This window comes from Rhinopithecus roxellana, chromosome 6 (genome assembly GCF_007565055.1).
Source record: "Rhinopithecus roxellana isolate Shanxi Qingling chromosome 6, ASM756505v1, whole genome shotgun sequence".
NCBI classification, from domain to species: domain Eukaryota; kingdom Metazoa; phylum Chordata; class Mammalia; order Primates; family Cercopithecidae; genus Rhinopithecus; species Rhinopithecus roxellana.
Window position 1 is genome coordinate 151,693,394 of NC_044554.1, and position 24,587 is coordinate 151,717,980.

General features: G+C 43.5%; 1 protein-coding gene across 2 annotated transcripts in view; it reads right to left on the reverse strand.

The window, feature by feature from the left end:
- MINDY4 (MINDY lysine 48 deubiquitinase 4) overlaps positions 1-24,587 on the reverse strand; it is a 133,321-nt gene that overhangs the window by 54,961 nt on the left and 53,773 nt on the right. For both annotated transcript variants that reach the window (XM_030932412.1, XM_010365066.2), the window contains exons 6-7: positions 9,120-9,178; positions 1,070-1,176 (exon numbers count right to left, since the gene is read on the reverse strand). In XM_030932412.1, the coding sequence (XP_030788272.1) occupies positions 1,070-1,176; positions 9,120-9,178 (166 nt within the window). The remainder of the gene's footprint in view (positions 1-1,069; positions 1,177-9,119; positions 9,179-24,587) is intronic.

Consider the following 24,587-nt stretch of genomic DNA (forward strand, 5'->3'; position numbering starts at 1 on the left):
AACAAAGCCTGCGAACCTGGACTCTGCTTTCCACAGAGGCCACGTGCCCTGGGGCCTCCTGTTCTCTCTGCAGGCCTCACTTTTTCCAGCTGCTTTTGGAAATGCTACTGCTGGGTAGTCTTTAGGAGCCTAAGGGGCCTGCCCCAAGCGTAAGCGCCCTCTGCAAAGACTCATCGTCCCGTGAATGTGGTGACAGATGACAGAGCACCTCCTCCCAGGTTTGGGGCCACTTAAGTGTATCTGATCCTCTGTAGCTTCAAAAGAGACAATGGAAGGAGAAGGGGGAGATATGAGAGAGAAGGGAAAGGGGAGGAGAAGGGAAGGAGACGAAAGGACAAAGCCTCTAGACAAGTATTTTGCTCTTTGATTTGTGTGCTGAGTAAATCTGTAGTAAGCAGGAAGAAAGGGAGGTCAGCTGTGTCCCTAGGAGTTTTATTTTTCCCTCCTGGATCTTGGTGAAAGGCCAGAAGAGGACAGCGGGAATGACATTCCATCCTGCAGGAGCCTCTGGCCATGGGAGTAGTGAGGCCACCCTAGTAGCCGAGGATGGTGAGCAATCCCAGACACCCCTGCAGAGGAGGCTGCTGTGGCCAGGAACCCTCTCCAGGTCCCCTGTGACCATGGGGCCCTTTTAAGTGGCCATGGAAGTGCACCTGGACAGTGCTGAAGAATTGTTAACACCTCCCTGTCCTTCCCTCACTGCAACCTGGCCAGAGCTTAGGAGACCAGTACAGGAACAGCGCTGCTCTCATGGGGACAACTGGATCATTCCCAGTACACCCTAACGGTACTCACAGGGACATGATAAAGCAGCTCTATTCCCACAGTGTTTGGAGGGGAGGACATAACCTCCTCCCTCACCTTTTGTCTTGGAGAGGGAACAAGAGCTGCCAGGACCAGACTGCAGTTTTCCTGACTCTCAGTTTTCTTCTACACCACACCCAAATTTCCATTTCAACAATGACCAAGAGATTACAATGAGCTGGATTGGGGCAGAAACACGAAAATCATGCCATCCATACCCATTCAAATCAAGATGCATTTAACCTGGGAGTCTCCTTACACTTACCTTTGCTACTGAGAGGTCGATTGGCTTTGATGCTGTCTGCAGCTTAAGCACTGATGGGACTGGGGACAGAATGACCTCTTCCCTTATCAACTCATCCTCCACATCCTCTGAAACAAAACCATGGCCATGTGAGCCCCTTGTTATGACTCACAGAGAACATAACATGAAGTCACTAAACACCACAGACATTGCAAAGTTTGCAGAAGGTTTGAGTGAAAGGAGAGTTCCTCCCCAGTTCATTCACCTCAGCTCTGTTTTGGGGCTCCCAGACCCTCAGTGGAAGGGAAGCAACCAGATCAAGAGAGTCCATGCTCCTTGTCACAACCCTGTTTTGTTCATACTACGAGGATGTTGCCAAGTGAGACTTAGCTACTGGTCCACTAGAAAGTTCCACGCATGGACAGACAATGAAACAAGTGCCCGGGGCCTAAGCCATGGAGCCAGGACCGGGAAAGCCTAGCTCAGACACATTTCTTAAAAAAGGTGGGCATGACTCGAAAGATCATTCCCCTGAGGACGAAGGTGAAGAGGACAAGACTAGGAAAGAAAATGGAACCATTGCTGATAAAATAACTATTGCAGATGATCACTATTGTAACTTGCATTTATTGACTGCTTGAATTTGATCACCTTCCTCCACAATAGCCTTATGAGAAAGTAATTATTATTACCCCCACTTATAGATGAGGAAACTGAGGCTTAGAGGAGTTAAGTAACTGGCCCCAAGTCAATCAAATGGAGAGTGGCAGAGAGAGTGACTCCTAGTCACTCTGCCATCCCACTGCCCTGGACCTCCAGCAGGGAGGACATTAAGCCATATTCCAGATATTGTCACCTCATAGTGGGGCAACTGAGGCCTGGAGAGGGTCCCACCTGGGTCTCTGGTAGCACCAGCTGTGACTTCCCAGTTAGCTAAGGCCCCCTTGTCATTACACCTGTTGCCACTGCATTTACCAGAACACAGTGATAAAGGACCCAGGGAGAAACAATGCCAAGGCAACGGTGCTGGCAAGGCTGAGCAGAGTGAACTCCAGAGGGTAGCTCAGGGCTTGGCTCTGTGAACCCAGCTCCCTACAGGGGCCTGCTAGAGCAGGCCTGTGTGGGCGGGGGTAGTATCAAAGGCCACCACTCCCAGGACACACGGCTTATATCTTATGCTGCAGCCTCCCTTCTCCCCAGGGAGAATCAGCCACAGCACAAGGAGAACTCCTAGAGACTCAGGTCACTGAACAAGCCGATAGATTCTACCATTGGGCTGGGAAAAAAAGTCTGGAATTTAAATATGAATCTGAATTTAGATGAGAATGCTTCCGATATGGTTTGGCTCTGTGTCCCCAACCAAATTTCATCTTGTAACTCCCATAATTCCTATGTGTTGTGGGAGGGACACAGTGGGAGATAACTGAATCATGGGAGTGGGTCTTTCCTGTGCCATTCTTGTGACAGTGAATAAGTCTCATGACATCTGATGGCTTTAAAAAACGGGAGTTTGCCTGCACAAGCTCTCTTTTTGCCTGCCACCATCCACGTAAGATGTGACTTGCTCCTTCCTGCCTTCTGCCATGATTGTGAGGCCTCCCCAGCCACGTGGAACTGTAAGTCCAATAAACTTCTTTCTTTTGTAAATTGCTGAGTCTCAGGAATATCTTTATCAGCAGCATGAAAACAGACTAATACAGTAAATTGGTATCAGTAAAGGGGAGCGCTGCTGAAAAGATACCCAGAAATGTGGAAGTGACTTTGAAACTGAGTAACAGTTTGGAGGGCTCAGAAGAAGACAGGAAAATGTGGGAAAGTTTGGAACTTCCTAGAGACATGTTGAATGGCTTTGACAAAAATGCTGATAGTAGTATGAACAATAAGGTCTCAGATGGAGATGAGTAACTTGTTGGGAATTGGAGCAAAGGTGACTGTTGTTATGTTCTAGCAAAGATATTGGCAGCATTTTGCCTCTGCCCTAGAGATTTGCGGAACTTTAAACTTCAGAGAGATGATTTAGGGTATCTGGTGGAAGAAATTTCTAAGCAGCAAAGCATTCGAGAGGTAACCTGGGTGCTGTTAAAGCCATTCAGTTTTATAAGGGAAGCAGAGCATAAAAGCTCAGAAAACTTGCAATAGAAAAGAAATGTAATAGAAAAGAAAATCCCATTTTCTGAGGAGAAATTCAAGTTGGCTGCAGAAATTTGCATAAGTAGCCAGAAGCCAAATGTTAATCCCCAAGACAATGGGGAAAATGTCTCCAGGGCATGTCAGAGGTCTTCATGGCAGGCTCTCTCATCACAGATCCAGAGGCCTAGGAGGAAAAAACGGCTTCATGGGCTGGGCCCAGGGTCCCTGTGCTTTGTACAGCCTAAGGACTTTGTGCCCTATGTCCCAGCCACTCTAGTGATAACTAAAAGGGGCCAATGTACAGCTCAGGCTGTGGCTTCAAAGGGTGCAAGGCCCAACCTTTGGCAGCTACCATGTGATGTTGAGCCTGCACGTGCACAGAAGTCAAGAATTGAGGTTTGGGAACCTCTGCCTAGATTTCAGAGGATGTATGGAAACACCTGGATGTCCAGGCAGAAGTTTGCTACAGGGGCGGGGCCCTCACGGAGAACCTCTGCTAGGGCAGTGCAGAAAGGAAATGTGGGGGTGGAGGCCCCACAAATAATCCCTACAGGGCACCACCTAGTGGAGCTGTGAGAAGAGGGCTACTGTCCTCCAGACCACAGAATGGTAGATTCACCAACAGCTTGCACCATGTGCCTGGAAAAGCCACAGACACTCAACACTAGCCCATGAAAACAAGTGGGAGGGAGGCTGTACCCTGCAAAGCCACAGGGGCAGAGCTGCCCAAGACCATGGGAACCCACCTCTTGCATCAGCATGACCTAGATGTGAGACATGGAGTCAAAGGAGATCACTTTGGAGCTTTAAGATTTGACTACCCTGCTGGATTCTGGACTTGCATAGGGCCTGTGGCCCATTTGTTTTGGCCAATTTCTCCCATGACAGCTGCATTTACCCAGTGCCTGTACCCCCACTGTATATAGGAAGTAACTAACTTGCTTTTGATTTTACTGGCTCATAGGTGGAAGGGACTTGCCTTGTCTCAGATGAGACTTTAAACTGTGGATTTTTAAGTTAATGCTGAAATGAGTTAAGACTTTGCGGAACTGTTGGGAAGGCATGATTGGTTTTGAAATGTGAAGACATGAGATTTGGGAGGGGCCAGGGGCAGAATGATATGGCTTGGCTCTGTATCCCCATCCAAATCTCATCTTGTAGCTCCCATAATTCCCACGTGTTGTGGGAGGGACACTGTGGGAGATAATCAAATCATGGAGGTGGGTCTTTCCTGTGCTGGTCTCCTGATAGTGAATAAGTCTCATGACATCTGATGGCTTTTAAAAACAGGAGTTTGCCTACACAGGCTCTCTCTTTGCCTGCCACCATCCACACAAGATTTGACTTGCTCCTCCTTGCCTTCCACCATGATTGTGAGGCTTCCCCAGCAACGTGGAACTCTGAGTTCTCTATTAAACTTCTTTCCTTTGTAAATTGCCCAGTCTCAGATATACTTTTATCAACAGCATGAAAATGGACTAATACAGCTTCTTAGTTAGGGTCTCTGAAAAGCTACCCTATGACCATGGCCTTACATAAATAACCTAAAACAAAGACCAGATGTCTACCCAGCAACAAGAATGGGACTTAAAAACATGGTCGTGGGTAGAGAAAGTAAGAAACCAAATGAGATATATAACACAATGCTATCTATGTCAAGTAAAAATGATGCACACAAAACATTATAGATTTTGCAAGACCATACACAAGAAAAAGATACAGATTAAGCATAAGAGAATTATTGCATATGGGAAAGGAAAGTAATAAGAGTATAAGGGGTAGGGCTAAAGATAAATAAGGAAAGAAAGTTAGGAGGGAGAAAGGGAAGGAGAGCGGGAAATGTAAAAGGCGGGGAAGGAGGCCAGGCACAGTGGCTCATGCCTGTAATCCCAACACTTTGGGAGGCTGAGGTGGATGGATCACCTGAGGTCAGGAGTTCAAGAGCGGCCTGGCCAACATGACGAAACCCCATCTCTACAAAAATACAAAAATTAGCCAGGCATGGTGGCATGGGCCTGTAATCCCAGCTACTCAGGAGGCTGAGGCAGGAGAATCACTTGAACCCGGGAAGCAGAGGGCGGAGGGTGCAGTAAGGTGAGATTACACCACTGCTCTCCAGCCTGGGCAACAGAGCAAGACTCCATCTCAAAAAAAAAAAAAAAAAAAAAGGGTAGGAAGGAAGAAAGGGAAGAAGACTGATAGGCAGGCTTTGCAAAGACCAACACTGAGAATGTTCTCTGGAGGAAAAGAGATGTGTGATTAATTCCACCTTAGACATCTGAGGCCCCAAACAAAGGGGCAGGATAACTTGAGTGATTCCAGATTACTGGAGGACTGTCCCTGAAGGGTTTCTTGCAATGCCTTGAGCCAGATTGTTTCCTGGAGGCACAAAGTGATAGTATTTAAGACCATTTAGAGGTTTCTATTTAATCCGAGGTTGTCAGGGAGGGAGCCAGGCCTGAAACATGCTATGCCTGGGTCATATGAAGAAAATCTGGGAATGAAGGCTGGGGGCCCAGGAAAAGCAGACCCTGATGGAGCATAGGCCAGAGTGAGCCCCTTGGAAAAGGCAAACTCCTTTGGCTTCTACAGGGAGAAATTGCCCTGAATGCAGGGAGTTGGTTCAAGACCATACAGCAGGCCTCGGGCCCAGATGTAGTGGGAACACCATGCAAGGGAAAAACAAAACACTCCAGAACGACATGTTGGCCAGGCAGACAATTTGTAATGTAAATGTCAGTGGTTTGAGAATGCTATTTTTAAGGTCCTGGTTTAAATGTCTGACTGAAAAGCAGCAAAGGATTTTGTTTCCCATACCATTCTACGTGCTTTTTGTAGGATGTATGTATGTTTGTATGTATGTATAAAGTAATTGGGTTTTATTTCAATAGGGAGTCAAAGATACCAAGGGGAATGATGTTCATAGGAAGATTCCATAGGGAGAATGGTCCGCATAGCTTTTTTCTGGGAACCTGTGTAGAACTTCCTACTGACTACAAGATATCTTCTGGAAGTGCCCCAACACCAGAAACTCAGAACCCTTTCTGGCTCCAGTTTCAATAAAAGATCCCATCTCTTCTTTACCCTTCTACAAGAGCCCCAGGCTGAAACCTCCACCCTCTCACCCACCATGCCAGTCCAGCCTCTAGATCACTCTGCCTCCAAAATGTCTCATATTCTGCCCCCCGTTGCCTTTCTCTCTCCACTGTCACAGGAATATGCCCTTATGTTTCTATTTGCTCAGCAAGAGCATTCTTGAGCAGCCATGATGTACTAGGGATGATGTAGGACACACAGGTCAGAGATGACTAAGGCCCCACCCCTTCATTCAAGCAGCTCCCTGCCAAGGGAGAGACAGAGCCCCCTGAAAAATTACAACATAACCCAGTAAGTGCTGAAAAAGGGACTAGTGCAAGGGTTTTCAGAGCAGAGAGGGAGGCAATTAATTCTGCCATAAATGCTCAGGGAAACTTCCCATAAGAGGTGATATTCGGGCAGGTGCTGAAATACCCACTGGATTTCCCAGGTAACAGGGGTCTCATTACCTCTTCTCTGGACTACGCCAAGAGCCCCTCACCAGTATCCCAATATCTAAGCTTGTACCCCTAAAGTCTATTCTACACCTAAGTCCAGATATATTCCCCAAATGCACAGCCCTAGATATCTCACTAGCACAGAATCTCTGCCCAATGACTTGCTGTACAGCTCTTTAGCACAGCACTCAAAATCATCTTGCCCAGCCCAGCCTTCACTTCAGCCTCATTTCACACTGACCCCCATACCCTCCCCGACAGAGCCGTTACCTCTAGCCAATCTTTCTCACACATACACCAGGCTTTTGCCTATACGGCTCCTTCCACATCTCTATTTGGCAAGACCTTGCCCATTCTTCAGAGTCCAGACTAAATACCTACACAGTATGGAAGCTTCCAGAACTGATATGGTTTGGCTGTGTCCCCACCCAAATCTCATCTTGAATTGTAGTTCCCATCATCCCCACGTGTCGTGGGAGGGACCTGACAGGAGGTAATTGAATCATGGAAGCGGTTACCCTCATGCTATTCTCGTAATAGTGAGTTCTCATGAGATCTGATGGTTTATAAGGGGATTTTCCCCCTTTTGCTGGGGACTTCTCCTTCCTGCCGCCATGTGGAGGACATGTTTGCTTCCCCTTCTGCCACGATTGTAAGTTTCCTGAGGCCTCCCCAGCCATGCTGAACTGTGAGTCAATTAAACCTCTTTCCTTTATAAATTACTCAGCTTCAAGTATGTCTTTATTAGCAGCATGAGAACAGACTAATACAGAAACCTATCACAGAACTTGGCTTATTAAAGCAGTTAAGCACTGCTGGGCATCTGCTTCATGTGTTGCTATGGGAAGATACCTCTCTTCCTTTGTCCTACCTACCCCACCCTCCAAAAAGGCAAGGCCACCTTTTATTCACCTTGGTCTGCCTTCTACAGAGCCTTGCATATGCCTTGGCAGGTAACTGCTGACAAGAGTTTACTGAATTGAACCAAAGTAAAATGAACTGGGGTGGAGAAGGAGTGCTGTTCCTCTAACCAAATTTGATTTTTGTTTCTGAATTGCTCAACTCCCAACACCCTGGCCCCCACAAGACTTCTCCTTCCTTTCTTCTCTTTCATGAACTCCCTCCATGACTGGGTTCCATGGTCTCCTATCCTTCACCCTCTTCTCCTTTCCTAAATCATTAGCTGAGCCATTAGCAAAGAGGAGTCGGCCTCCCTCCAGAAAACATATACAAACACACTTCAAACAGCTGCTTCTGAGAATTGCTAACAGCCTTTCTTCTAGTAGAAGCTCTCTGGGTTCTGAAGACCAGGAACTGCTTTGCTTGTGTCCAAACACAAGCAGCTTTCACTGCAAAATCTTAAAGTGCAGTGGTACATAAAAAGGGTTTGGATGCCAGCACCTCCTGACTCCATGCTGTACTCTGCACAGCCTTGCACAGAAGTCTACCCCATCTGGGGAGTTCTGAGGATCTGCTGCTTCTGGGATGAGTTATGCAGAGTAAACAAACCCCCACCTCCGCCTCCACAGCTCAGACGCCTGCACCTTTCTTTCAACTTCATCAAAGCAAACTGTCAGACTACACGTCTCACACAAGGGAGTTCTAAATAGGGGCACTGCTTTCTTCCTTCAGTTTAAAAGGGAGAGTTCAAAAGGGAGAAGAAGAGCATCTGAACAGCTCTTGTCTGCCCAAATGTTACAATAGGTAAATTGTTGGCTCCAGAAGAGGAGCAAATGTTGGCAGCACTCAAGCCTCATCCTCTCACGGTCAATCGTTGGTCTCAACATCCTCAATCTCTAGCTGCTTCTGCAAAACCCTGCAAACACATCAGTCTTTGGAGAGTAGGAAATTACAGAAAGAGAAAGAAAAAAGTTTGCTTCAAAACTAAAGAGTGGAAGGAAACGTGCTCTATCTTGATCTCAGAGAGCAGTTACACAGATGTACACAGAAGTGAAGATGCACACTAGAGCACTTAAGGTTGTACACTTAATGCCTTCACCGTTTGTGTCTTATGCCTCCATAATACACTGATAAACTTTTTAAAAGGATGGGCCTTCCCAGACAGAGCTATACTGATACTCTGAATGAGAACTGTTTTCTGGAGACCTTAGTTAACTTACTAAGGCCATTACTGAATGGCCCTAAAAAAAATACCAAAGAGCTTCTCTGGCCCCACAGTGTAGATCCAGGATTGACTGGTCTCTTAAAAGGATGTCCCCAGGAGAGAAGGGCAAGAAGTAGAAGACATCAATCAGAGAGAGAGTAGTCTGCTCTGCTCACTTGACTGGACCCACTTGCTGAGGTCAGGTGGAAGGAAAGGGGCCCCCCACCACCCATCTCCCAGACAGAGCCAATGAGGACCCCTTGGGCCCTGATGGGCACAGCACAGAGGCACCCGCTGCACCTACCGAGCCGCAGGGCACCCAGCTCATCATCCACCTTGTCAGACGTCAGCAACTGATTTTTCCTAGAAAATAGAAAATATCAATGTACCAGAGGGGACAGACAGAGAAATGCAAACGGCAGAGAAGACTGTTAAGAGCGATGGACAGGCATTCAGGAGACAGGTCTCTCTAGTCTTGGCCTTGCCTCTGTGTGCCTTGAATACTCCCCCTCTCTCAGCCATAGGTTCCACATGGGATGGGACCAAATAGCCTCCATGATGCTTGTCGATTCTGTGTTCTCACAAAGAGACTCATATACCAGCCAATACAGGATGGTCAGCTCTGTAGGTTGGCATTTGCCAAGCACTGCAGGTAGGCTATCTCGCCAATTTCACTGCAATACTTTTGGGAAACACACACATGCACAAACAAATGAAGTTCTTGTCATCATTGCCCAGAATCCGTTCATCTCATCTCCATGATTTTTGTTTGTTTGTTTCCTCTCTCCTAGCTTTCTGGTAAAGCCATCAGCAGCTATATATAAGAAACCTCTGAAATGTACCAAGGTGTTTAAAGGAACCCTCCTGTATCTTCCTGTTACTTAAAACATTGCCCTGTGATTCTGATTTGTAAATTCAGGTATGTACACACAGAGCTTTCTTAAAAGGGTCCACCTTTTAAGGGTGGAACCTTTAAGGGAGCATTTTCTAAAGTTCCCTTTAGATTTTTCTGTTCTCTAGCACGCATCGATCTGAAATAAAGTAAAATCATTTCTAAACAGAAAGTATTAAAAATAACAGTATTACATCACTCTCTGAAAACCCATTTACTATGTTAAAAAAATGACAGCTCTTTTGAGCGTGGCATTGAAATATATTTTCCTCCAACATCCTTGCAGGGTAAGATATGATTGAAGTAACAATCGTAATCTTGCCCTGGTGTACTCTATTGAATTGGTTTCCTCCTGAAGATGTATGAAGGGGCGTGAATGGAAGACCTCAGAGGACACACAGTACCAAATCCCTGAGTACACACTTCTTCAGACTCTGGGTTTCTTTCACTGGCGCTAGAACACAGAACTCCCTCACCCTTCCTCCCAGGCAGTCCTCATCCTCCAAGTGTCCTCCTCGACTCAGTCAAGTCATTTGCCTTAATTCAAAACCACAAAACCCCTCTGCCCAACACCACCAGGATTCTATAGGCATTCTTGTGGGGACTGGTGGAAGAATGAGCTGGAAAGAGGAGTTAAGGCACAGAGGGGTGGTTAGAGGGGTGTGGAAGGGGCAATCAACACTGAGGTTGTGTCAGAGCACCCCCACCCATGAAGAACTGCACTTTCACCAGGAGCCTCTTCCAATCACACTCTTCCCACCTCCGCCTGCTCTGCAACAAAGGGCTGAGGACCTGAGTTCTACCCTGCCTATCCCATCTGTCACTGCTTCATCTGGAGATGAAGGCAAGGCATCCTCCCCTTGCTGTGCTTCAGTGTCCCTTTCTGAAAATCAAGGACCAAGGCATTGGTACTAAGCCTCTAAAATCCCCCATGAATGATTTCAAGCAGGGAACAGCAGCAGCAAAGACATCTCTCCAACATCCTGCATTCAATAACATCTCTCTTGAACCCCCACCTCTGCTCTCTGCCTCTTCATCTCTCACCTAGATTATTTTAATAGGCTCCTAACTGGTTTCCTGACCCTTAGTGTCACCCATCCTTGGCCCCCAACATTTTCACATGGCTGCCAAAGTCATCTTCCTAGAAAGCAAATCTGACCACAACACTGAAGCCTGGCTGAAATTCTTCAGAGTCCCCATCATCACCATCAATAATAACAATAATCACATGTATTAAAATAACAGCAAGAATACCAATACATTCCTAAAGACTCCTTTGACTGTTCCACACACTGTGCTAAATGCTTTGCAAGCCTCAAAAGTCATCTACTTCTCAGAAAAGGTTTATGAAGCACTTATTTCACTCAGTCTCAAAGACATTTAGTAATTTTCCTAGGGTTACACAGCAAGTAAGTGGCAGCACAGGCATTTAAACCCAGGCGGTAACTCCAAAGACAATGGCAATAACTACATTTACTGCTTCCTTATAAAAATAAAATCCAGGCCCATTAGGGTATCCTGCAAGGCTCTCCATGACCCGGCCACCCACTGCCCAGCCTCATCTCACTCTGGGCCATCACATTTCACCCGCATTTCCTCCATGCTGAACGTCTCAGTTCATGCCTCTATATCTTTTCATAAGCTGCTCATTCCATCTAGAATACTCTGGCAAACAAACTCACACTAATCCTCTAAAGCTCAAGTGGAACATCAGCTTCTTCTCAACTCCAAAGAACACATTCATTCATTTATTTACTCACTCACCCATCACATGTGAGGCTATCTGGCAGGCCTATCTATCTCACTGCCCAGAAGAAACACATTACACAGATATGTAAAATGAACAGACATTAAATGCAATGTCGCGTGGTGTGGTAGGCTGAATAACAGCCCTCAATTATATCCACATCCTAATCCCTGGAACTTCCTTGTGAATGTTACTTTACATGGCAAAAGGGATTCTGCAAATGAGAATAAGTGAAGGATCTTTAGATGAGGAAATTATCCTGTATTACCCAAATGGGACCAACGTAATTATAAGGATCCTTATCATAAAGAGGTAAAGAGAGATCTGACACAGAAGAAGAGAAGGCGATGTGAACATAGAAACAGAGATTGGAGTGATCTGCTTTGCAGACAGGAAGGAGCTACAAGCCAAGGAATCCAGGTGGGTACTAGAAGGTGAAAAGGGCAAGGAAACAAATTCTCCCCTGGATCCTCAAGAAACAACCAGCCCTGCCAACACCTTGACTTTAGCCCAGTGGAACTTCAGCCCTCCAGAACTATGAGATAATAAATTCATGTTGTTTGAGGCCACTTAGTTTGTGGTAATTTGTTATGGCAGCAATGGTAAACTAACACATGTGGTAACAGTTACAAGCAAGGAAGAAGAAAGGACTGCAGGATTATCTTGGTCTCCTCCGGATCTCGGGTGTCCAGCCTATAGCCAGTGCTCCATAAATGGGTGCTCAGTGCCAGATGATTCTCACAGAAGCCAGGTGGCTTACACAAGGTCACATGACTTAGAAGTGCCAGAGTCAGGATTCAAACCCAGGCTGCTGGTTTCAAATGCTCTACTCTGCTCTTGCCTCGATTTTCCACATCCTTCCTCTGCTCAGAAACTTCCATGGCTTCCTGCAGACTATAGGACAAGGGCCAAATCTCCCAAGTGGTTCCCTTGGCTCCTGAAGGTAGGCAGGTGGCCATGAGCCCACTGAGATGGTGGGAATCATGTTCCCACTGGGTAGGGTACAGCTTGGCCTGTCTCTCTGGTCACAGGACTTCCACCCAGAGGGCCATCCATCAGCTATAAGAGCCCAGCTCAGATGCTTTGTGCCGGGTTCCCATAGATCTCATCACCAGAGACTTCAATTATGCTTCCATGTAGAGAATGTGCTTATTGTTCCTTTCATGTGTCTCTTTGTGGCATAAGCTTTACAAAGTTTAAAAGGTCAGTTTAAAAACATGTTCTTCCCTTTGAGTGAAACTATTCTGAACAACAATGACAAAAAGATAAATCAAGGGATTCAAAACACTTTTTCAAAGTGTGATTGTTCAGATAACCCAGAGACATGTGTCAAAGTATGCAACTAATAAATCCATGGGGGCCAACTGGCAAAACTCTGCTCGCCCCTCTGCTGAGGCCACCACCTCCCACCACAGCTCTTCTCATGCCCCGCCCCGGCCCCAGGGAGAGGCACGAGCCAGGTCACTGCTGGTGTTCTAGGCTCCAAGGGACCAGGACTCAATCTCTGAATACCTGAATCCTTGGCTTAGTGAAGAGTCACTCTCACATAATAACAGAGAAGAAGCCAGGTGTGGTGGCTCATGCCTATAGTCCCAGCATTCTGGGAGGCGGAGACAGAGGCAGAGGCAGGAGGATCACTTGAGGCCAGCCTGGGCAACATATCAAGATCCTCTCTCTACAAAAAATAAAAAAATTAGTTGAGCGTGGTGTCACGCACCTGTAGTCCCTGCTACTCGGGAGGCTGAGGTGGGAGGATTGCCGGAACCCGGGAGTTTAAGGTTGTAATAAGCTATGATCATGCAAGCCGCTACCCCTAAAAAATAAAAATAAATAACAACAAAAAAATAAAAACTGAGAAGAGGAGATGCTTACTCCTCTGTGTTTGTTACTAGATTCTTGGCTAAATTAGTTATGGGTTCTAAAAGAAAGGCATCTCATGAAAATAAAGATACTGATCACTTACTGCTATGGTTTGAATTTCGGACCCCTCTAAAACTCATGTTGAAATTAAATCCCCAATGTGGCAGTATTGAGAGGTGGGGCATTCAGGAGATGATTAGGTCATGAGTGCTTTGCCCTCATGAATGGATTAATGGGTTCATAAATTAACAAGTTGTTATGGGAGTGGGATTGGTGGCTTTCTAAGAAGAGGAAGACAGACCTGAATTGGCACACTCAACCTCCCCATCGTGTGATTCCTTGAGCTACCTCAGCACTCTGCAGAGGGCCCCCACCAGCAAGAAGGCCCTCACTAGATATGACCTCCCATCCTTGGACTTTCCAACCTCCAGAATTGTAGTACACAAATTTTGTTTCCTTATAAACTACTCAGTTTCAGGTACTCTGTTATATGCTACAGAAAATAGACTAAGACATTTGCTATATATTTGACGAAATATCAGAACCCAGTGTCAATGGAGTTCAGATTGACCCCATTCATATGACACAAGAATCTAGAATACAAGAAATTAACATAAATTTTTCCGAAGTCAGTGATACCCCAGCACACCTAACCAAAGTAATGTAAAATAATCTGACAGAGCACTTTTACAAACCAGTTCACACAAGATTCCCTGGAAGAGAGAGGTTTTTTGTTTTTTTATTTGTTTTATAAGTCCTACTAAAATATGCTCAAAATAGTAAACTCTCAAGCACATGAGAAACGATGTACCATGCGTGAAAGCCAACAGACACAGCAAATAGGACTCCCAAAGACTCAAGATGGAGCAACAATCTTGGAGAGGCTGTAAATTAGAAAGATTAGAGAAACTTTTTAAAAATAGGAATGGAAATCATAAGAAAAGAGCTAGACATTATGAAAAAAAAAGAATGGGCAGCTCTGAAGAGTAAATGTAGTCATTGAAATAATGGGCATATAACAATGGTGATAGATAATACATTAAATATTGAAAAAAACATTCATGAGTCTGCTACTGAAAGAGGAAGGAATAAAGGACAAAAAGGAAGAAGCTGCGGGTAGTGCAAGGAAAAGAGAGAGAAGATGGGCAAGCTCTTCTCTACAGAATACCGTCAATGAATGTAGAAGGAATTATAAAATTAGAAAATCATCATTTTATACACTCCAATTTAATCATTTATATGGGAAAGGGTCATCAGTAGATGCCAATACAACTGGATGGAAGGTTTTCGAGAAACAGGGTATTCATATGGTCTGAAAGTTTCAGATTACTTATTAATTGCCAAAGGGAAAGTTATCTTTATAATGATAGAGAGAGTGACATACACCACCTTAACAGAGTGATCCAAATTAGCATCATCAAAATAAAACAAGCTGGCATTAATGTGGTCCTGATGTGATGTAACAGGAAATACACAACATCACTTCTGTATTGTCCTTCCCCCCCAAAAAATGCTTAATATAAACCTAATAATGAAACAAGACAACAAATCTAGAATATGGGTGTTCTTAGGAAAACAAGCCCATTCTCTTCATGAAAAACTAAAACTGAGGTTAAAATAGACTAGAGGCTCAGTGCAGTGGCTAACACCTATAATCCCAACACTTCAGGGGGCCAAGAAGTTGGACAACAGTCTGGGCAACATAGTGATACCCCATCTCTGCAAAAAATAAATAAATAAAAAATAAAAAATTAGCCAAGTGTGGTGGTGCATGCCTGTAATCCTAGCTGCTGGGGAGGCTTGAGGTAGGAGGATCACTTGAGCCTGGGAAGCCAAGACTGCAGTGAGCTGTGATCGATCATGCCACTGCACTCCAGCCTAGGCAAGAGTGAAACCTTGTCTGAAATAAATAAATAAATATTAGACAGGCATGTCAACCAAGACAATGGGCAAACCTTGAATGGATCCTGGATTGAAAAAAAAATAAAGCCTAAAAGAATATCTCAGGAACACTTGAGAAAGATGTGATTATGGGCTACATGTCAGATAATGTTATTGAATCAATATGAAATTTATTGGGCCAGGTACACTGGTTCATACCTGTAATCCCAACACTTTAGGAGGCTGAGGCAGGAGGATCACTTGAGCCCAGGAGTTTGAGACCAGCCTGGGCAACATGGCAAAACCCTGCCTCTACTAAAAATACAAAAATTAGCCAGGCTTGGTGGTATGAGCCTGTAGTTCCATCTACAGGACTATGGGAGGATCCCTTGAATCTGGGAGATGGAGGTGACAGTGAGCCAAGATCACACCACTGCACTCCAGTCTGGGTGTGAGAGCAAGATTCTGTCAAGAAAGAAAGAAAGAAAAGAAAGAAAGAAAGAAGGAAGGAAAGAAGGAACGGAGGGAGGGAGGGAGGGAGGAGAAGGGGAGAAAAGAAAAGAAAAGAAAGAAAGAAAGAAATGTTGTGGGTACTGTGGTTGTGGAGGAAAATGTTCTTGCCCTTAGGAGATGCACGCTGAAATATTTACAAGTGAAATGCCAGGATATCTGTATTTTCCTTTAGAATGAATCATCAGAAAAATACGTGCATACATAAATACATATAATATATATTGGGGAGGAGATGAGAGAAAGAAAGAGAAAGAACAAATGTGACAAAATTGTATCAATTGCTGAATTTAGGTGAAAAGTCTACAGATATTCATTGTACTCTTCTTTCAAGTTTTTTGCAGTTTTGAACATCTTTAAAGTTTGGAAAAAATCTTTTGGTAAACATAAACAGTAGATTAGACACAGTGAAGACATCATTAAGTACTAAGAGCTATCAGAAGACATTACTCAGAATATCACCAATCAGGAAAGAGATAAAATGCATGAAAGAGCAGAGACATGGAGGAAAAACTTCTAAAGTCCAACCTACATATAAAAGAAGCTCCAGAAGGGAAGAATAATGAGAATCTAGGAAGGGAAATACCTGAAAAGGTAATTGCTAAGAACTTTCCAGACATGTATCCTCACAGAAACATGACATTCAAACGGACATGTAAAAATAAATGCACACCTAGACACGTCATTTTAAAACTACTGGAATACCAAAGACAATGAGAAAAATCTTAGAGAAAAGGCATATTACCTATAAACAGTTACAGCAGACCTCTCAATAGCAATGACAAAGGCGTAAGACAATAAAATAACATCTTCAAAGCTGAAAGAAAATAACTGTCAACTTTGAAATTCCCAACTAAAACATCATTAAAAGTAAGAACAAAATGAAGACATTTTCAGACAAGGATTAAAACAGTTAACTATCACAGACCTCCACTGAATGAACGATTAAGGACTCATATCAGGAGTAAAAGAAATCAGTAAGCATTTAGATAAAACCTAAATGAGAACTGGCAATAGAAACAATTAAAATAATAACAATAGCAACTAATTTAAGAGTAGTTAAAAACAACATGAAACTAAAACACCTGACATAATAAACAGGCGCATAGGAATGGGAAACGATCATCAGAGTTAAAGCTTCCCAAAATGTCACATTTTTTTGAGGGGGTAGAAGGATTGATTAAAGTCAATTAAGATTAAAAATTTAGAAGTAACCACTAGAACAATAAAAACATAATGTATAATTTCTAAATGTGAAAAGAGTAGAAAAAAATACATTTCAGTTAATTCACAAGTAAGTGCCACTGTGGAAAACAGTCTGGGAGTTCCCCGAAAAGTTAAAAATAAAATTATTCTGCAATTCCATTTTTCAGTATACACCCCCAAAGAACTGAAAACAGGGACTCAAACAAATACATGGGCATAAATGTTCACGGCAGCACTATTTACAATAACCAAAAGGTGGAGACAACCCAAATGTCAATTAACAAATGAGTAAATAAATAAAATGTTATATATCCATACAATGGAGTATTATTCTGCCATCAAAAGGAATGAGGTATGGATACATGCTACAACATGGATGAACCTCAAAAACATTATGTTAAGTGAAAGAAGCCTGACACAAAAGCTTATATGATTCCACTTATGTGAAATATCACAGATTGGTAGTTGCCAGAGACTAGGGGTTAGGGGAAGAATGGAGAAAAACTGCTTAATGCATAAGGGATTTTACTTAGAAGAAATGAAAATGTTCTAGAACTAGACAGAGGTGGTGGTTATACAACACTGTGAATGTACTAAATGTCACTGAATTGTTCACTTTCAAATGGTTAATTTAAAAAATAATGCAAGAAAAGAGGAGAAATGATATAAAGAAAAAGTGTGGCAAAAGGGAAGTATGAAATATAACAGGACAAATAAATTCAAGTAAATCAGCAATTATACTAAAGGCAAAAAAATTAAACTTGCCAGTTAAAAGAGACAGAGATTGAATTTTACTTTAAAAAAGTATCTATATGCTGTTTTAAGACACATGATAAAAAAGCTTAACACTAAAGCATGGCAAAAATATACCATTTGTATACTAGCCATTGAAAAGATGATGTGGCTACATGCTATCAGATAAAAACAGACTTTGGGATAAAAAGTATTATTAGTGATAAACTTACTTACTAGAGAATAATAAAAGGAAAAATTCAACAGAAAAATGTAGCCATCATGAACCTCTATGCTCCTAACAACACAGCTTCAAAACATATTATCAAAAATTTGACAGAACTACAAGGAGAAACTGTTCAATCCATGAGCATAATAGAAAATTTTAACACATATCTCCCAGCAACTAACAGATCAAGCAGAAAAATAACATTAATAAGAATAAAGAATATTTGAACATTAAAATAACATGTTTGATCCAAAACATCCAACTGTTAAATAATATATTCTTGTCAAGCACAAATTTATAAATATTGACCATACAGTAGTTCACATATATGTCTCAAAAAATTCCAAACTGTGTTTCTGATTACAAAGAAATAAAACAAGAATTCAATAATAAAGAGATAGCTCCTCTACATCCCCCCAAAATAACCCATGCATTAGAAAATTTTAAAGAAATAATGGCAGAAAAGATTTCAAAATGGTTAACGTCAAAAACACAACTTATAAAGTCTTATGGGAAGCAGTTAAAGTAATATGGAGAGGGCAATGTATAGCATAAAGGCACCTATTACTGTGGAACAGTGGAAAGCAAAGAGCTAAGCACCCCCCTGCAAAAGAGAACAACAGAATAGACCAAAAGAGAGTAGAAAGGAGGAAAAATCAACGCAAGATGAAAAAGTTAATGAAACAAAAAATAATAAATAGATTCAATAACCCTCAAAACTGACTCTTTTAAAAGATTAATAAAAAGGCAAACCTTTGGCAAGATTGATAAAGAGAAGAGAGTATAAATAAACAATACTAAGAGTGAAAAGGAAGGATAAAACTAAACATTATCAATGGCAGCTTTTCAGTAAGAAGAATATAGTATGAATAAGTTCAAACCAATACATCTGAAAACTGACAGGTGGGACCACTTTCTAGAAAAATCACAAAACTGACTAAAAAATGAACAGAAAATCCGAAACTACCTATAATAATTTTCTTAAATCATTAATTTAAAATTCACCCCCATTTCCAGCCCCAACATACACATGAAGAGTTTTACTGATGTGTTCCACCAAATATAAGAAAATCTCCCCAGTTTACATTCCCAAAGAGTGTGCACTTGGTCCCTGAACCACCCATCCCAGCTGTGAATCTCACTGACACACTAAAAGTCTGTGCAGGAGAGCCAAGTGTCCAGCTTCTCTGGGCTTCAGATTCTTCATCTATTCTTTATTCTTCATCTAATGGGGCTAATAATAGTCTTCCCTCAAAAGATTGTTGTGAGAATTAAATGAGTTAATACATCAAGTACTAGGAATAGCACCCTACATACAGAAATTTCTACGTGTTAGTTGAGATAATGATGATTAATGAGGCTACCACAACCTTGATTCTAAAAAACTAATACCTGTAAACATAAAATACAAAAATATAAAATAAAATAGACAACTGTATTAGCCATGAGTTTGAGAGAAATTATGACCAAATAGAAATGCAAGACTATTTTAACAGTAGAAAATCTAATAATGTAATTCAAACCAAGAGATTTAAAAAATATAAAATAATCTAAATAGATGCAGAAAAAGCACTTGATAAAAATAAATATCCATATATGGTTCTTTAAAAATAATTCTTAGCATGCTTAAGGGAAGGGTTTTATTTGAACCCTAAAGAACATCCTACCTAACGCTGAGGCATTGGAAGCATCCCTGCTAGAGTCAGTAACAAGATGAGGATATCCAGCATCCCACACATACCCAATATGCTGGTGATATACATACTGGAGGCCATGCAACAAGGCGAGTGAAACTGAAAACCCCAGGACCAGAGTCCAGGTTTCCTGACTACAAATTCAGCACTCCTACCACTCCTACCCCCACGTGAAACAGAACATCATTGTGCAATGAACAAGACAGTTAGATTATAATTAAGGAGAGAGTTATTCAGACATGGGCAGACATAGAAGAATTGGATGGACACGCACATGATAGGTAAGACTGGCATCACCTGTCAACAGATGCATTGCCTCTAGTCTCAACCTCCCTTTTGCTGGAGTTGTCTTTGAGGGGCTATAAGAACCACAACACTTCGGGAACCTGGGCTTCTGCTCTTCAGACCCAGCCCCTCCCCACCTGCAAGCACTTCTGGCCATGTATGTACACAGCAAACACTGGAGGTGCCCACCAGGGACAGCGGTGCTGCACTCATTCCTGGCTTTTCCATCAGTGACTCTGCATAGCCCCTATCACTTCAACAGCTCTTGTGAATGACTGAACTGCTGGAGAAGCAGTAAGCTTTTGTGAGTCAGATCCCTGAGGGCAAGTTGATATAAAAAGACTTTTTAAAAAAAGTTTTTTTAAATGTAGAATACAAAAAAAAAAAAAAAAAGGACAAACCCAAGTTCTCCATGGAAGAAAAGTTTTTTCCTTTCACTTTCCTGCTCTCCTTTTTTCTTTGGTTTCCTGTAGCTCCTCAGCCAAGCTCCTTTAGGTATAGGCGGAGTCCAGAATTGTGGTTAGAGCTGGATGGCACTTAGATGTCACCTGGCATGACCTTTGGTGTTACAGACAAGGAAAACAAGGTCCAAGGAGAGGATGGGAATTCTTCAGTGGCTTCACCTCCTGGGAGCTCAGCGGGACTCTGAGCCTCTGGAGGGGCTTCCTCCACCTCCCTTGGTCACTGGATATTCACAGGCGTTTTTCAAATTAAGCCATAAAGAACATGAGGTCTCACGAAGGGTTGGGTTATCGAGAAGTCATCGCGTGCACTAACGATCACAACGTGTAGCAACTTTAACAGATCTTAAGTTTATACCCGGCAGTTGCCAGTTCTCAAATGGTTGACCTACAACATATAAAAGGAATATTTTTTTCTCTCTGTCTTTTCTTTCCTCTTAAGGATGTGGAAAACCTGACTAGAATTGCTGGTCTGACATTTCCTGTGAGAAAAGTTCTCTGCTTGGAATCCTGTGAAAACAATCTGCCTTAACAATTCAACTCAAATAAATTATCTTCCTGAAACCAGTGAAACCCTTAATTGGGAACTGGGCTGCATACCCAAGTCTCTCTCATCTGGGTCCATGATGACAAAGGTGGACAAAGATAGAGATCGCCCAGTGAGGACAGATTTGGGAGGCGGAGCGGGGCGGGGGGGGGCCCAGGTAGGAGGGAGGGAGAAATGGATGGCCCCGCATCCTCCTGGAAAAGCCATCGGGCCCAGGCTATCTGGCTGGAGAGAACACGTGCAGTACTCCAGCCTCCTAAGCCATTGTTTTGTTGGGGTGATGGTTTCTCAGCTAAACTCTCTTTCCGTACGTGTCCCTCCCAACAGTCCTTGGCACACGTCCTTGACAAGAAGTATGCAGAGCCAGAGCAAGATCTGAAATCAGTTCCAACATTTCTCCTTCCTGTATCTCTGTTCCTTGAGTCAGGCTGGATTCTGGAACATTCCAGGAACGGAGAAGAAATTTATCACAGTCTCAGACTCAGAAGTTTTCTTCAAGGGCATACAGTTTGCAAAACACAAGTGTAAAGAAATGTGACCTTCCCTCATATTATTTCCCTAATCTTCCAATTTCTCATACGAGACCCTGGCACGCAATTGGTATTCAATGATTGCTCCCTCTGGAAGCTGAGGAGTACTCAGAGATCACCTAGATATAGCTCATCCAGCTGGAAGGGCTGAAAAGGCTAATCTAGACCATCTAATCTAATCCTGCAGCCCTGCTGGAGGTGGAGTCAAGGACAGAGCTTTCCCAGGGCCCCTGGTTAGTAGGCAGAAATAGAGTTTTAGGCTCCTGACTCTCATCTTGGTTTATTTTAATCTATCCCATGCTGGATATTTGAGGCACCGCCTTCATTTTCTTAAGACCCAAAATGCATTAGGACAGATTGCTCTTCCCTTGGGGAGACACATACCAGCAGGACTTTGTGGCCCTCCCAGTTCATACCTCCCTGCCCTTCTCTCAGGCTGAAGTTTCCTGGGCACAGCTGAAGTCAGCTCCAAAAGGTGACTGGTGCAAGAGGCAGGAGTTGCTCAACAGGCAGTGAAAGGGTGGGTAGACATGATGTTACCCCAGGGAGAGAAAAATACCTTCTCGAAGGAAAAGTGATCTCTATGAAGCATGTCTCTGGAACACACTCAAATTCACTGAATAACCAGTCTGGCCTGAGGTATGCAGTTCACCAAGCAAAATGTTGCTAGACTATGATCTCCCTTCATCTTGGTCTCACCTCCACCCCTCTGCACACTAGCCCGTGGCTGCTGGACTTGACCAAGCCCACCCATCACGAGATGCTGGATGAGCCCAGTGACCAAGGCCAGTGCTGGAGATGTGATGGGGTGCCTGGCATGAGGTGTCCCAGGTGTAAGTGGGCCGCAGGCTGCACACCCAGTGGGCAGGGCCACTAAGGCTGCCTCTGATTAGGGATCCCTGGCAGCCCAGCCTCCCTCCCCAGAGGTCCCTGGGGGTGCCTCCCAAGGATGGTGTGAGAGCCCAGGATGGAAAGGATTGCCTCTACAGCCTTGGCCTTGTCCCAGGGAGGTCTAAAGTCATCCCTGGCATGACAAAAGGAAGGTTCTGACAGGCTGCCTGACGGAGTTGCTGCCAATTTCCACAGTAGATTGAAAAGCTGTGTGGAGATGTTTACTTAGCTGCTAGGAGAAGCCACTCTGGGGCACCAATCCTGCCCAAGACTGTCCTAATAAAGGCCAACCAACGTGTCAGGGAAGTAAGCTGCACCCACGAGAGAGGCTGAGTCCCACAAAACACTAAACCCACTTAGGCTCTGTTTGGTTAAATATGTCAAAGCATGGTTTAAAACAACTTCTAGGATGAAGCATTTTCCTTTCAAACTTATAAGGCATTCCCCTACATAAGCATTTATATAAGAGCTGTGAGCCACATGTTCGAAACAGCTCTGACTGGGTCCAAGGTTGACCTCATAGCCATTTGAAAAGAAAGAAATTTGGGTTCATTTACTTTTAGAAAGATAAAGAGGCTTACCTTTAAATAACACTTATTTTTGGAGCTCATGCCTTTCTCCAAGTGACCTTGGGCAAATATTCACCTTCCCTGGGCTTTGATTTACCTTTTCTGTGACCTTGTAAGGGCAGGCACTAAATGTTCTATAGCTTTGCCCTTCAATAATAATTGCTCATCTAAGCAGCACCTTCTACTTTTCCTAGCACTTGCTAAGCACGTTTTAAAATTTAATTCTCACAGAAGTCCTGTGTAGAAAGCAGCATAAGAACTTTTTAGCCCTATTTTTTACAAATGAAGACACTGAAGCTTGGAAAATTACCAACTGTCCAAAACACACAGGTCCGTGGTGACATGAGAAAAATAAAAAACAATGCAGCGAAATGTTTTGCTAAAGCTTAATTTGTTCATTTTAAAGGTTGACATAATCTTGAAATAAGATTGTGAAATTTTATGAAATCGTTTTAATGTCCTTACTTGGCCAGAAAAAAATAATAATAATAACAACCCGAAGAGCATTTGATTTACCATGAAGCTAATGAAGCTTAAGCTTCAGGGACTTTTCTTTCTAAGAGACCTTAGAAATGTGTGTTCACACAGTCTTGTCTTTTTGGAAAATTTGTGAAAATTAAATACTTTCATATTCTTTCCCTTAAAGAGGTCACTCAGATTGTGTAAGTTTCAGGACCACAATGTCTGGCTCTGCCTCTGAACCTGAGGCTGGTCCTCCAGTATTTTAAATAATAATTTATTTTACTGACTGCACCAAATGGATGACCCAAAGGTCTCCTTGGGCACAGAGACTGTGATTCTCTGTCCTCCCCTGGTTTGGCTAGAGCAAGATCAAGTCAAGACTGTTTCCTAGAGCTATGCTTCCTTCCACCCCACACTGCCCCATCATGAAAAAAGAACCTCCAGGAAATTTTGACCTACTCCCAAAGCACAGAGAAATGACTGTTTTCTGGGCATTTTTAGAAGAAGGAGAAAGAAACACGTTGCTTTAAACCCAAGTTAACTTTGCAAATTTTGAGCATTACACCACTCATACACATAAAACCAGACAGCTGTGGAATTTCCATGAGGGAGCCAGCCCCAATTCGGACAAGTACACCCTGGGCTAAAATTAGCTGTGTCCCTGAGCCGGCCTGCCAGCCCCCTGTGCCTCTCCTGACAGTCAGTCATCTTCCCTGGAAATGGGCTGTCAGGGTCCTTGGGTAGCAAACCATGGGTCCCATTCCTCCCTGCCCCCATTCTGAGGTTACTGCCTCCTGCCTCTGCTGAGGTTCCTCAGCTATTCAGCACAGGTGGCTGTGAGTGGAAAGCCCAGCAGGTGAGGGCATTCACTGAGTGGCTGGATGTGGCTGAGAATCCAGCCACTCAAGGGTGGAAAGTCTGTACTGAAACTTTCCATGAACCCCACAGCGCGGGAGCACAAGGCCCACCTCACACAGAATTCAGGACCTGGGGATTGAACACTTTAACACAGGGCAAGTTTCCCTCCCAGATCCTTAAAAGGTAACAATAATTCACATGAGTTTGTAGAAGTAGAAAAGAAAAAATCGGAGCACCACAATCCCTTTTCTCCTTACAATGAAACTTCCACAGAGGCGGAATGAAGCCCTCTGGCAGGGCTCTGGTTCTCTGGTTTTTTAAGGATCTGAATCTAACGCAGGCATGAGGCTGAAAGTACCCCCTCCAAAATCCCAAGTCCTTGGTTCTCCAAGCTGCACTCTCGCACCATCATCTCCCT